The sequence below is a fragment of the Hippopotamus amphibius genome, chromosome 11 (assembly GCF_030028045.1).
Source record: "Hippopotamus amphibius kiboko isolate mHipAmp2 chromosome 11, mHipAmp2.hap2, whole genome shotgun sequence".
Taxonomy (NCBI): domain Eukaryota; kingdom Metazoa; phylum Chordata; class Mammalia; order Artiodactyla; family Hippopotamidae; genus Hippopotamus; species Hippopotamus amphibius.
Window position 1 is genome coordinate 78,331,445 of NC_080196.1, and position 12,849 is coordinate 78,344,293.

At 35.0% G+C, this 12,849-nt stretch overlaps 1 protein-coding gene across 2 annotated transcripts in view; it reads left to right on the plus strand.

The window, feature by feature from the left end:
* The window catches only part of NDC80 (NDC80 kinetochore complex component), a 61,789-nt gene that overhangs the window by 437 nt on the left and 48,503 nt on the right, over positions 1-12,849 (plus strand). Inside the window, exons 2-6 of one of the 2 annotated variants that reach the window (XM_057700516.1) lie at positions 1,350-1,459; positions 2,802-2,879; positions 5,396-5,519; positions 5,624-5,796; positions 6,481-6,583. In XM_057700516.1, coding sequence (XP_057556499.1) covers positions 1,359-1,459; positions 2,802-2,879; positions 5,396-5,519; positions 5,624-5,796; positions 6,481-6,583 — 579 coding nt within the window. In that variant the 5' untranslated portion in view covers positions 1,350-1,358. Of the gene's footprint in view, positions 1-1,349; positions 1,460-2,801; positions 2,880-5,395; positions 5,520-5,623; positions 5,797-6,480; positions 6,584-12,849 lie in introns of those variants that run through there. The other variant, XM_057700517.1, reaches the window with a different exon arrangement.

Sequence of the window (12,849 nt, forward strand, 5' to 3'; positions counted from 1 at the left end):
TCCTGGTCGCCGTGTAAGGAGTACATCTGGAAGTCTTAATCTCAGATTTTAAGAGTACATTTGAAGTGGAGATTGAAAGTGGACAGATAGCTGAGAGTGGAAAAGTTTAATAGGTACAGAAGCGTATACTGTAGAAGAAATAGATGGCCAAAGAAAGAGTGTAATTAGTCTAAAAGACAAAGGAGAGTCCAGAGATGTAAAAGGATAGTCACAGATGTCCACTATGCTGGAAGCCAGGGCAGGACCTGGAAAGGCCAGGTGTGTAGTATCTAATGCCTGAGAGAGAAGATAGGATGAAAAGATTTGTCAATCATGAGTATCCCAGGAGGCAACCATTTCAGTAGATGGGAAGTGAATGAGATGTGAATGTGGTCTGAGAAAATGGAGCAGTCTGTAGACCAGATAATTTATCCTGGATGAAAAGGAGATTGAAGCAAGAGGGGCAGTAATTGAAGAATATAAATGGGAAACAGTAGGTTAAGGACAGAGCAAGAGAAATGGACATTAGGAAAACAAAACAGAATAGCTCTGTTCTGAGACCAAAGAAAAGGAGACATCAGAGCTAGTTCTTGTCATGTAGCCTCTGACTTCCCACTGAAGTAGGCCCAGCCAACAGTGGTGATGTAATCTGAGTTGGAATTCAGGGGTTTGTTTTGCTTTGTATAAATTTTTATTTTTTTGATTTTATTTTATATTTTTGGCTGCGTTGGGTCTTCATTGCTGCGCAGGCTTCCTCTAGTTGTGGTGAGCGGCAGCTACTCGTCATTGCAGTGCGCAGGCTTCTCAGTGCAGTGGCTTTTCTTGTTGCAGAGCACGGGCTCTAGGCGCACAGGCTTCAGTAGTTGCAGCACTCAGGCTCAGTAATTGTGGCTCTCTGACTCTAGAGCACAGGCTCAGTAGTTGTGGCACATGGGCTTAGTTGCTCCATGGCATGTGGGATCTTCCAGGCCCAGGGCTCGAACCCGTGTCCCCTGCATTGGCAGGCGGATTCTTGACCACTTCGCCACCAGGGAAGTCCAGGATTCAGGGTTTAACTACCATAAATACCCTTGTAAAGGTAGGAGTTATACCTTATTCACCTTTCTATTGTTTGCATTGCTTTGCACACTCCCTTGTTCATGGTAGGCAGCTAGTGTTTATGTGTGTTGAATATTTTTAAATGAAGTTAAGTAGTTATTCCCTGCAAATGAGGACTTCACCTTACTTGAACAAGACAGCCTAGGAGAGATTATCTTGAAGAAACAATGAAACTTGGCTGCCTTTCTGTTTGAGGATAAAGATAATAGCTGATGCTTATTGTACTTTTTGTGTCTGGAAAGACTTGTTTAATACCAAGTTCTTAAATGCAGGTCATAAGCATGAAACGAAGTTCAGTTTCCACCGGTGGTGCTGGCCGCCTCTCTATGCAAGAATTAAGATCCCAGGACTTAAACAAACCAGGCCTCCATACCCCTCAAACGTGAGTACTTCATGCCTTATTGTCTTTTGCAAAGAAATCTGTATAAGTGGTTAATACAAAGATGTAGTATGAGTGATATTGTGATGAATCTTGTCTGTTCTCAGTGGTACCTAATTTGGAGTCCATGAAGGCTGAAAGTGGGTGTGTTAATAGGTGTTATGTTTTATCTCATTTGTTACTTAAACATCCAAAGCCAGGTCCTTTACTAGGCAGTCCCTAAGGGACTGCTAATTACCCTTCAGCACTCTTTCGTTCTTATTTTCTTCCTTTACTCTAGAGCTGCTTGTTTGAGCAGGTTCTGTGCTGTAACTTTAAACTTACTGAGGAGTATCCAACTAGCACAATTCTCAATCAAAAGTATTGGCTCTGACAATTAGCTGCAGTTTAGTAACACCCTACAGAACACCACTTCCCCAAACTATTTCCTCAGGATTCACTGGGGGAAAAGGTGTCCAAAAGAACTTGCTATCACTATATTCAAAGTCCTGTAATAATCTGTAATGGAAAAGAATCTGAAAAAGTATGTGTGTGTGTATATATATCTCAGTCACTTTGCTGTATATCTGAAACATTGGAAATCAACTATACTTCAATTTTTTAAAAAATTTTAATAAAAAATAAAATGAGGGAAAAGAAACAATCATAAACTAATTTTTCCCTATGAATGATTTTCTTACAATTAAGTGAAGGCTATTTGTAACCCATGTAAGTTCTATCAATCCTTCTCTGTTACCAAGGTACAAGTTACTTGTTAACTGTTCTTAAATTACTTAGGTTCACATAGTATAAGCCTCTGCTCCTTTTAGAAATTTGAAATATTTATACATTTTTTATTCTGAAATCAGAAAAATTTTTTGTACTGTTGCGTATTACTACTCCAAAAGATTTGTGCCTTGAATTGTATTAGAAGCTAAAAGGCTGCCTTTGTCAATGTTTTTGGTTTGTAATTGACATAATGTATGTTCTTAAGTATAGCTGCAGCCTAATAGTGAGTGAATTTTAAATGTGGCTATCATTCTATGATTGAAAATATCTATTTTAAATCATTTCTTTTCCTTTGAAGCTGTTATCCGTAAATGTACATATTTTAAGATAATTAAAATTACAATGTAGATATAGGTTTTTTCCTACTTTTTTCATAACATTTTAGTATTAAAACTTATACTATGTTGTAAGCCTATCCAATTTTTAACAGCTATGATTGCTCCTAAAAGTTTCATGATTTTGAATTATTCTTATAGGTAATGGGGAAGAGGGGTTGGTTCCAATGTATTTACAAAAGTTTCTTGAAGTAATATTTTTCCATTTATTTAAAGAGTTTGTTTTTCTCCTTTTCTTAAAGCAAAGAGAAATCAACCTTTGGAAAACTGAGTATAAACAGACCCACCTCTGAAAGAAAAGCCTCTGTATTTGGTAAAAGGTAACAATATTTTGTATTAATTGTAATGGAAGGGATTCTTATCACCATGCATTGAGCTAAGTGCTGTCAAAGTACAAAAAAATAGATGGCATGGTCCCTTTCAAGAGAAACTTATAATCTAGTTTTCTTCTGTTTTAAATGGTTAAAATGGTTATATTTGCTTTAGATGATGCTAAGAGATATATCAGCACATTCAGACTGCTATTTCATTGTTAAAAGTGAATACCTGGTTGAAAATTTTTTACATAGCTTTCAGACACTATGAAATCATAGCATTTTAAAATTAGGAACCATGATCTAGTCCAACATTTTATCCACAGACTTTTTTATTCTCTTAAATATTAAGGACTCCAAAGAGCTTTTATTTTGCAGGCTGTATCTATTAATATTAACTTTGTTAGAAATTGAAACTGAGAAAAAAAATTTTAGTATGTATTAATTCAATTTAAAATAATAATAACCCATTACATGTTAACATAAATAACATGCTTTAATTTTTTAAAAACAAAACTATTTCAGTAAGAAGAGTGACGTTGTTTTATATTTTTGCAAATCTTTTTAATGTCTGTTAACAGACAGTAGCTGAATTCTCATATCTGCTTCTGAATTCAGTCTATTATAATATCTTATATCATGTAGCCAGCCTCTGGAAAACTCCACAGTACACTCATGAAAGAATGAGAATGAAAGGGGTGAAAAACATCTTAATTTTGTTGTGAAAATAGTTTTGAGTTTTCAGATCCCCTAGATCATACTCTGAGAACCACTGTCTAGAATAGATCAGTGGTTGCCTGGGCTGGAGGCAGGGTAAGGATTGACAAGGGGTATAAGACTTTTTGAGATGATGGAAATGTTTAATATCTTGATTGTGGTAGAGATTACATAGGTGTATACGTTGTCTAAGCTCATCAGATTGTACACTTTAAATGGGTGCATTTTATTCTAAGCAAACTATTCCTCAATAAAGTTAATTTTTTAAGAAATTTCCAACGCCAAAATAGAGAAACTGTTCTTTTATCTCACCAAAACAAAATATAACTATGTTTTAAGGCAAATGTTTATTTAATTATTTTGGAAATATTTAAACATGACATGTTTGTTACTTTATGAAAAGTCTTTGTCATGAACCCAAGTTAAACTGTTTCTGATGTTCATTCTAGCTAATGAAAAATCTTAAGACATTTTTGTAATATAAATTTCATCTCAGAGCTGAACTTCAGAGATAATGATAATAATGGTTATAAAATCTAACATTTGCTGAGCATTTTTATAGGCCAGAAAAGTGCTATTTTATGTCTCTTTTAATCCTCAGAACTGCCCTATGTGTAGATACTGTTATTGTCTTCATTTTAGACATTAGGAAATGGAAGCACAAAGAGTTTAAGTAGTTTACCCAAGGTCATACAACTAGTAACAGAGACAGAATTTTTAACCACAAACTCTGTTTCTAGACCCTAGGCTCTTATAAGTTGAATGATACAGTATTTTGATTGGTTGGGAAATTCTTTTATAATGTAAAAAGCTATCAGTGAAGTTTTGTGTAGAATAAGAGCTGAGTCTATACATGATAAAATATATATATATTAAAGATTAAGTAATAACAGTATGTAGAAAAGTGGTTCTCAAATAACAGATTTTCAGGGGGAAAATTAGCTAATTAGCTAATCAGAGTAGTGGCATCAGAGGGTCCAAACTAAAGAACTTCTAGAGCCTTGTCAGGAGAGAACTTGAAAGCAGCAAGCAAACTTGCAGGAAAAAATTGTTTTGATGAACAGAGTTCATACATTACAGCAGTGTTCGTTGTAACTCAGTTTTGTGGCATCTGTCCAAAAAGGGAAATTATTGTTCCAAGGATGTTTAATAAACTACAGTAGTTAAATGAATTGGGCCACAAAGATAAGCAAAAGGAACCTTTATAAATATTTAAACAAATGATGTTTTGTTTTGAGGGGAGGGGCTTAGAATGGAGCATATATGCTATAGCTATTAATGACTAAACAGTAGCAACATATATATTTATGGTAAATGATAATCAGATACATAATATTGCATGACAATAATGTTCATGAAAAAAAGCACAATCTGTTTCAACATCTCAAAGGTAATTTTCCCACAGTAAATAATGGCAGATAAAGGAGTTGGAAGTGCAGGAGCAATCATGGTGGGGCAGGTAAGATGTGGAAAGAATCTGGGTTATTGAATAGACCTGGAGGACGTTTGGTGCAGAAGACCTAGTGGACTCAGAATGCAGTTTGAGAGGATGATGTATGTGTTAGTAATGCAAAAGCACCAGAAGTGTGTTTTTCTTCCCACCTCATTTTATATTTTAATCTTCATTATTAATTCTTTTTTCTCTGCTTTGAGTAAGAGAAATCTTAGTTAAATAAAAACCAAAGAATTCAGCTTTAATGTTTGATGCTGATGTTAAAATATAAAATCACCTTGAAATAATTTAGGCTTGACCACAGAAGGAAATAATTTTGAGTGACTTTTAAAAAATATGTTTATGTTTACAGAACTAGTGGACATGGGTCCCGGAATAGTCAATTTGGTATATTTTCCACTTCTGAAAAAATCAAGGACCCAAGACCACTTAATGACAAAGCATTCATTCAGCAATGTATTCGACAACTCTGTGAGGTATTTTATAATCTTAAATATTCTAACTTGTGAGTATTCTCTTGAGTATGTTTAAGTAATTTTCCTATTATAAAATACTTGACGTTTCATAAAAATTATTGTAGTTTCTTTCAGAAAACGGTTATGCATATAGCGTATCCATGAAATCTCTACAAGCTCCTTCTGTTAAAGATTTCCTAAAGATCTTCACTTTTCTTTATGGCTTCCTGTGTCCTTCATATGAACTTCCTGACACAAAGTTTGAAGAAGAGGTTCCAAGAATCTTTAAAGATCTTGGGTTTGTATGTTATATTTCTCATTAGTCTAGAGTCATTGTTAGAACACAGAAAAGAATGAAGCTCAATAAATATGTAAAAATTTTGAGTTAGAGAAATAATATTTTTTAAGGTGGTCACTGTGAGTCACGTATGCAAGATAAATTGAAAAGGTAAAAAATTAACGAGATTATTACTGAACTACAGATGATAGATCGTAAAACCCTCAACTACTGATGTGACCAGGAATTGATAGGATGGGCTAGATACTGCAGATTTTACAGAAGCAGAAAAGACAGGATTGAAGGCCTGGTGAAAACAAAGTGAGATAAAGTCCAGAAAAGCCTCTGTAGAGTAAACACAGGGGGTGAAATGGATTTGAGGAGGAGAAATACATACATGTGCTTTACTTGGGGTACGTTGGATTTGAGGAAACAATCTTTCAGGAAAGAACTCCAGCATATTAGTTGTAAATCAGGTTCTTCAGCTTAAGAGATATATGTACAAAGTAATCTGCAGAGAAAAAAAACAAAAAATACACAAAATCATTTGAGAGTAAGATGACAAAGGAGAGACTCTCAACAAACATCTTACTTCTAAACAAGTTCAGACTGTTCGTATATACGTGGAATGTAACTTCTTGCTTAATTTGGGCATTATTTTTACAAAATTAACATACTAGCTTATTTTTGTGATTTTTTTCATAGGTATCCTTTTGCATTATCGAAAAGCTCCATGTATACAGTAGGGGCCCCTCATACGTGGCCTCACATTGTGGCAGCCTTGGTTTGGCTAATAGACTGCATCAAGGTATTTGATTTCTCATTTTAATTATATACATAGGAAAGATTTTGCCCCCTCAGGATATTTCTGTTTCTCTCCCAATCTAGCTTTTACCAATTATCTCAAAATCTGCATCAGTTTCCAGTTTTCAAAGCATGTTTGATTCAAAATGTTAATACATGATTCCAGAGGTGAGGAAATGAAATATGACAATGGCAAGGAGACTGTTCTTCTTCATGAGGTTTTACAGCTTAAAAAAAAAAAAAAACCGGAGAAAAAACTACAGCAAAATAATGTCAGAAGGAATTTCCCCCACAACATTTATTTGGTTTTTCCCCTTTTTATTTAAAATCCATATCCATTGCAAAAAAGTTTTGGAAAATAGAGAAAAGCATACACAGAAATTGGTATACTCATAATCCCACAACTCAGACACAACAACTTAAAACATTTCCTTAGGATATAGTTTTAAAGGTGCATCTTTGCTATGCAAATTACGTGTATTTTTTAAACTTTTAATACAGATTGACACATTTCCCTCCTGAAAAATTGTGCCAGTTAAGAGGTCCTCAACAAAGTCTGAGAATACCCATTTTCCCACATGATAGGCATTATTGTTTTAAAATCTTTATCCATTTGGGAAGTGGAAATGTAGCTTGTTTTCATATGTTATTAAAGTGATTGTGTTTTTGTATGGTTTATCATATCATTGCTATTTCTTATAACTTGCTTGTATGTGCTTTTTTGGCCTATTATATATTTCATTGTTTCCTTCTGCTATTAATATAAGCCTTTATATATTGAACTCTTTACATATTAAGCTTATCGATGTTTTTAATAATTGACAACATAACAAGCAAAAGATAATTTTTTTGTATTTGAAATTTTTTTTAAACTCGAATTTTTTTTCATACATTATAACTGCGTATTCGTGTCTTGACTTTTTTCTTTTATCTTGTTTATTTGCAAGATTGCCATTTTGTATGTCAAAAATAGTTGGGCAAATAAGCTCTTATGTATGTGGTGCAAATATTTTTTCCCTCTTTATCCTTTTAATTTATGTGCTGTACTTTAATTGGTTAGAAATGTGAATAAGTACATTTTTATCTAGTCTAATGCAGTCTCCCTTCTGTGGCTTCTGAGTTTCCTGCCCTACTTAGTGCTGGAATCCTTAAAACTAATACTGTCCCCTGACATTCTCTTGGGCATCAGCAAGCCCGTAACTAAATGTAGGCAAGCATTGGGTGCATGGATTTTGACCCAGGAGATATACTGGTACATTCAGCACCACCAATTTTCAAGAGAGAAGTAGAGATCCACTACAATAGTCCATTAATACAACTTAAGTTTTATTGAACTTTATGTATAACTTTTATGCATTCAGTTTGTCTCTCCTCAGTGATACACATGGACATTGGGTAACCACCCCTCTGCTCTCCCCTCCAAATACCCCTTTCATCATTAGAACACCTTACCCTTGTTTGCCTAAGCAGCTTAGGGCATTGTTACATTTTGCGGAGATAGCATTTCCACAGTGATGCAGGAGCTGCTGTATGGAGTACCTGCTTTGGCTTCTATCCAAGAGGGACCTCTTGAGATGCCTCCAAGTCAATTATGTAGGTTGAAATCCCCTCCTTCCTATCTTAATTTCCTTGAGTTAGTGGAACTGAACACTATAGCAATGTAAGAATCAATGAGAGACCATACATAGGTTTCTTATGCTTTCTCTCCCACTTTAACTGAATTCTAGAAAATTAGCCACACTTAGGATGGTCTCCTTTGCTCTCATGTTTTTTAAGAAGTGCTTTCACTTTTTTCCCTACTGTTTTTAAGGCTTCTTTGTATTGTGTTTAAATTTTAAACCATCTGCAATTTATTTTAACATTAAAGAAAGAAATTTTATTTTTTAAATGGCTCACTCATCTATCCCAATACCTTTTATTGAATAACCCACCTTGGGGATTTTTTGTTTGTTTGTTGTTGGTTTTTTTTTCTTTTAAGCTCTTTATTGGAATATAATTGCTTTACACTGTTGTGCCAGTTTTTGCTGTACAACAAAGTGAATTTTTGTTTTGTTTTTTTGTTTTTCATTTTCAGTGCAGTATTCAATAAATTACATGAGATATTCAACACTTTATTATAAAATAGGGTTTCTGTTAGATGATTTTCAACAAAGTGAATTAACCGTGTTTTATACATATATCCCCATATCCCCTCCCTCCACAACTCCCTATCCCAGACCTCTAAGTCATCACCCATCATCAAGTTGATCTCCCTGTATTATGCAGCAGCTTCCTACTAGCTATTTTACATTTGGTAGTGTAAATATGTCAATGCTACTCTCTCACTACGTCCCAGCTTCCCCTTCGCAGCCCCCCCTCCCCCGACCCGGTGTCCTCAAGTCCGTTCTCTACATCCACATCTTTATTCTTGCCCTGTCACTGGGTTTATCACTATCATCTTTTTAGATTCCATATATATGAGTTAGCATACAGTGTTTGTTTTTCTCTTTCTGGCTTACTTCGCTCTGTATGACAGTCTCTAGGTCCATCCACCTCACTATAAATAACTAAATTTCATTCCTTTTTATGGCTGAGTGATATTCCATTGTATATATGTGCCACATCTTCTTATCCATTCATCTGTTGATGGGCATTTAGGTTGCTTTCATGTCCTGGCTATTGCTGCAATGAACATTGTGATGCATGTTTCTTTTTGGATTATGGTTTTCTCTGGTATATGCCCAGGAGTGGGATTGCTGGGTCATATGGTAGTTCCATTTTTAGTTTTTTAAGGAACCTCCATACTGTTTTCCATAGTGGCTGTACCAATTAACATTCCCACCATCAGTGCAGGAGGATTCCGTTTTCTCCGCACCCTCTTCAGCATTTGTTTTTTATAGATTTTTTGATGATGGCCATTCTGACCAGTATGAGGTGATACCTCATTGTGGCTTTGACTTGCATATCTCTAATGATTAGAGATGTTGAGCATCTTTTCATGTATTTGTTAGCCATCTGCATGTCTCCTTTGGAGAAATGTCTAGTTAGGTCTTCCGCACATTTGTGGATTGGGTTATTTGCTTATTTGGTATTAAGCTGCATGAGCTGCTTCTATATTTTGGAGATGAATCCTTTGTCAGTTGCTTCGTTGGCAAATATTTTCTCCCATTCTGAGGGTTGTCTTGTTTATTGTTTCTTTTGCTGTGCAAAAAAGCTTTTAGGTTTCATTAGGTCTCATTTGTTTATTTTTTATTTTACTTCCATTATTCTAGGAGGTGGGTCAAAAAGGATTTTGTTTTGATTTATGTCATAGAGTGTTCCAGCTATGCTTTTCTCTAAGAGTTTTATAGTATCTGGCCTTCCATTTAGGTCTTTAATCCATTTTGAGTTTATTTTTGTGTATGGTGTTAGGAAGAGCTCTAATTTCATTCTTTTACATGCTGCTGTCCAATTTTCCCAGCACCACTTATTGAAGAGGCTGTCTTTTTTCCATTGTATATTCTTGCCTCCTTTGTCAAAGATAAAGTGCCTGTGTGTGCATGGGTTTCTTTCTGGGCTCTCTATTCTGTTTCATTGATCTATATTTCTGTTGTTGTGCCAGTACCATACTGTCTTGATCACTGTAGCCTTGAGGTATAGTTTGAAATCAGGGAGCCCGATTCCTCCAGCTCCATCTTTCCTTCTCAAGATTGCTTTAGCTATTCAGGGTCTTTTGTGTTTCCATACAAATCGTAAAATTTCTCATTCTAGTTCTGTGGAAAATGCCATTAGTAATTTGATTGGGATTTCGTTGAATCTGTAAATTGCTTTGGGTAGTACAGTCATTTGCACTATGTTGATTTTTCCAATCCAAGAACATGGTATGTCCCTCCATCTGTTTGTATCATCTTTGATTTCTTTCATCAGTATATTATAGTTTCCTGCATACAGGTCTTTTGCTTCCTTAGGCAGGTTTATTCCTAGGTCTTTTATTCTTTTTGTTGCAGTGGTAAATGGGAGTGTTTCCTTAATTTCTCTTTCTGCTCTTTTGTTTTTACTATATAGGAATGCAAGAGATTTCTGTGCATTAATCTTGTATCCTGCTACTTTACTAAATTCATTGATTAGGGCTAGCAGTTTTCTGGTAGAATCTTTAGGATTTTCTATGTATGATATGTCATCTACAACGAGTGACAATTTTACTGCTTCTTTTGCAATTTGGATTCCTTTTATTTCCTTTTCTTCTCTGATTGCTGTGGCTAACACTTCTAAAACTATGTTGAATACTAGAGGTGAGAGTGGGCAACCTTGTCTTGTTTCTGTTCTTAGAGGGTATGCTTGCGGTTTTTGACCCTCTAGAATGATGTTGGCTGTTGTTTTGTCATATATGGCTTTTATTATGTTGAGGTAATTTCCTTCTGTGCCCATTTTCTGGAGAGTTTTTGTCATAAACAGTTGTTGAATTTTGTCAAGAGCTTTTTCTGCATCTGTTGAGATTATCATATGGCTTTTATCCTTCAGTTTCTTAACATGATGTATCACATTGATTGATTTGCATATTTTGAAGAATCCTTGCATTCCAGGGATAAACCCCACTTGATCATGGTGTATGATCTTTTTAATGTGCTGTTGGATTCCGTTTGCTAGTATTTTGTTGAGGATTTTTGCATCTATATTCATCAATGATATTGGCCTGTAATTTTCCTTTTTTGTGACATCTTTGTCTGATTTTGGTATCAGGCTGATGGCCTCATAGAATGAGTTTGGGAGTGTTCCTCCTTCTGCTCTATTTTGGAAGAGTTTGAGAAGAATAGGTGTTAGCTCTTCTCTAAACATTTGATAGAGTTCACCTGTGAAGACATCTGGCCCTGGGCGTTTGTTTGTTGGGAGACTTTTAATCACAGTCTCAATTTCAGTATTCATGATTGGTCTGTTCATCTTTTCTGTTTCTTCCTGGTTCAGTCTTGGAAGATTGTACTTTTCTAAGAATTATCCATTTCTTCCAGGTTATCCAATTTATTGGCATTTAATTGCTTGTAGTAGTCTCTCATGATCTTTTGTATTTCTGTGTTATCAGTTGTTATTTCTCCTTTTTCATTGCTAATTCTGTTGATTTGCATCTTCTCCCTTTTTTTCCTGATGAGTGTGGCTAATGGTTTATCAATTTTGTTTATCTTCTCAAAGAACCAGCTATTAGTTTTATTTATCTTTGCTATTATTTCTTTCATTTCTTTTTCATTATTTCTGCTCTGATCTTTATGATTTTTTTCCTTCTGCTCACTTTGGCTTTTTTTTTGTTCTTTCTCAGATTGTTTTAGGTGTAAGGTTAGGTTGTTTATTCGAGATTTTTCTTGTTTCTTGAGGTAGAATTGTATTGCTATAAACTACCCTCTTAGAACTGCTTTTGCTGCATCCCATAGGTTTTGGATTGTTGTGTTTTCATTGTCATTTGTTTCTAGGTATTTTTTTATTTCCTCTTTGATTTCTTTAGGGATTTCTTGGTTGTTTAGTAACATATTGTTTAGCCTCCATGTGTTTGTATTTTTTACAGTTTTTTTCCTGTAATTGATATATAGTCTTATGGTGTTGTGGTCGGAGAAGATACTTGGTATGATTTCAGTTTTCTTGAATTTACCAAGACTTGATTTGTGACCCAAGATGTGATCTATCCTGGAGAATGTTCCATTTGTACTTAAGAAGAAAGTGTATGCTGCAGTTTTTGGATGGATTGTCTTATAAATATCAATTAAGTCGAGATGGATAATGTGTCACTTAAAGCTTGTGTGTCCTTATTTATTTTCTGTTTCGGTGATCCGTCCATTGGTGTGTTACTGTCGATACCCCCTTTTATGGCTATTAACATTTGCCTTATGTATTGAGGGGCTCCTATGTTGGGTGCATAGATATTTACAGTACTATCTTCTTCTTGGATTGACCCCTTGATCATTATGTAGTGTCCTTCCTTGTCTCTTGTAATAGTCTTAACTTTAAAGTCTAATTTGTCTGATGTGAGTATTGCTACTCCAGCTTTCTTTTGACTTCCATTTGCATGGAATATCTTTTTCTATCCCCTTACTTTCAGTCTGTATGAGTCCCTAGGTCTGAAGTGGGTTTCTTGTAGATGGCATATAGAAGGGTCTTGTTTTTGTTTCCATTCAGCCAATCTGTGTCTTTTGGTTGGAGCATTTAATCCATTTACTTTTAAGGTGATTATTGACATGTATGTGCCTATTACCATTTTCTTTCTTGTTTTGGGTTTGTTTTTGTAGGTCTTTTCCTTCTCTTGTGTTTCCTGCCTAAGAAGTTCCTTTA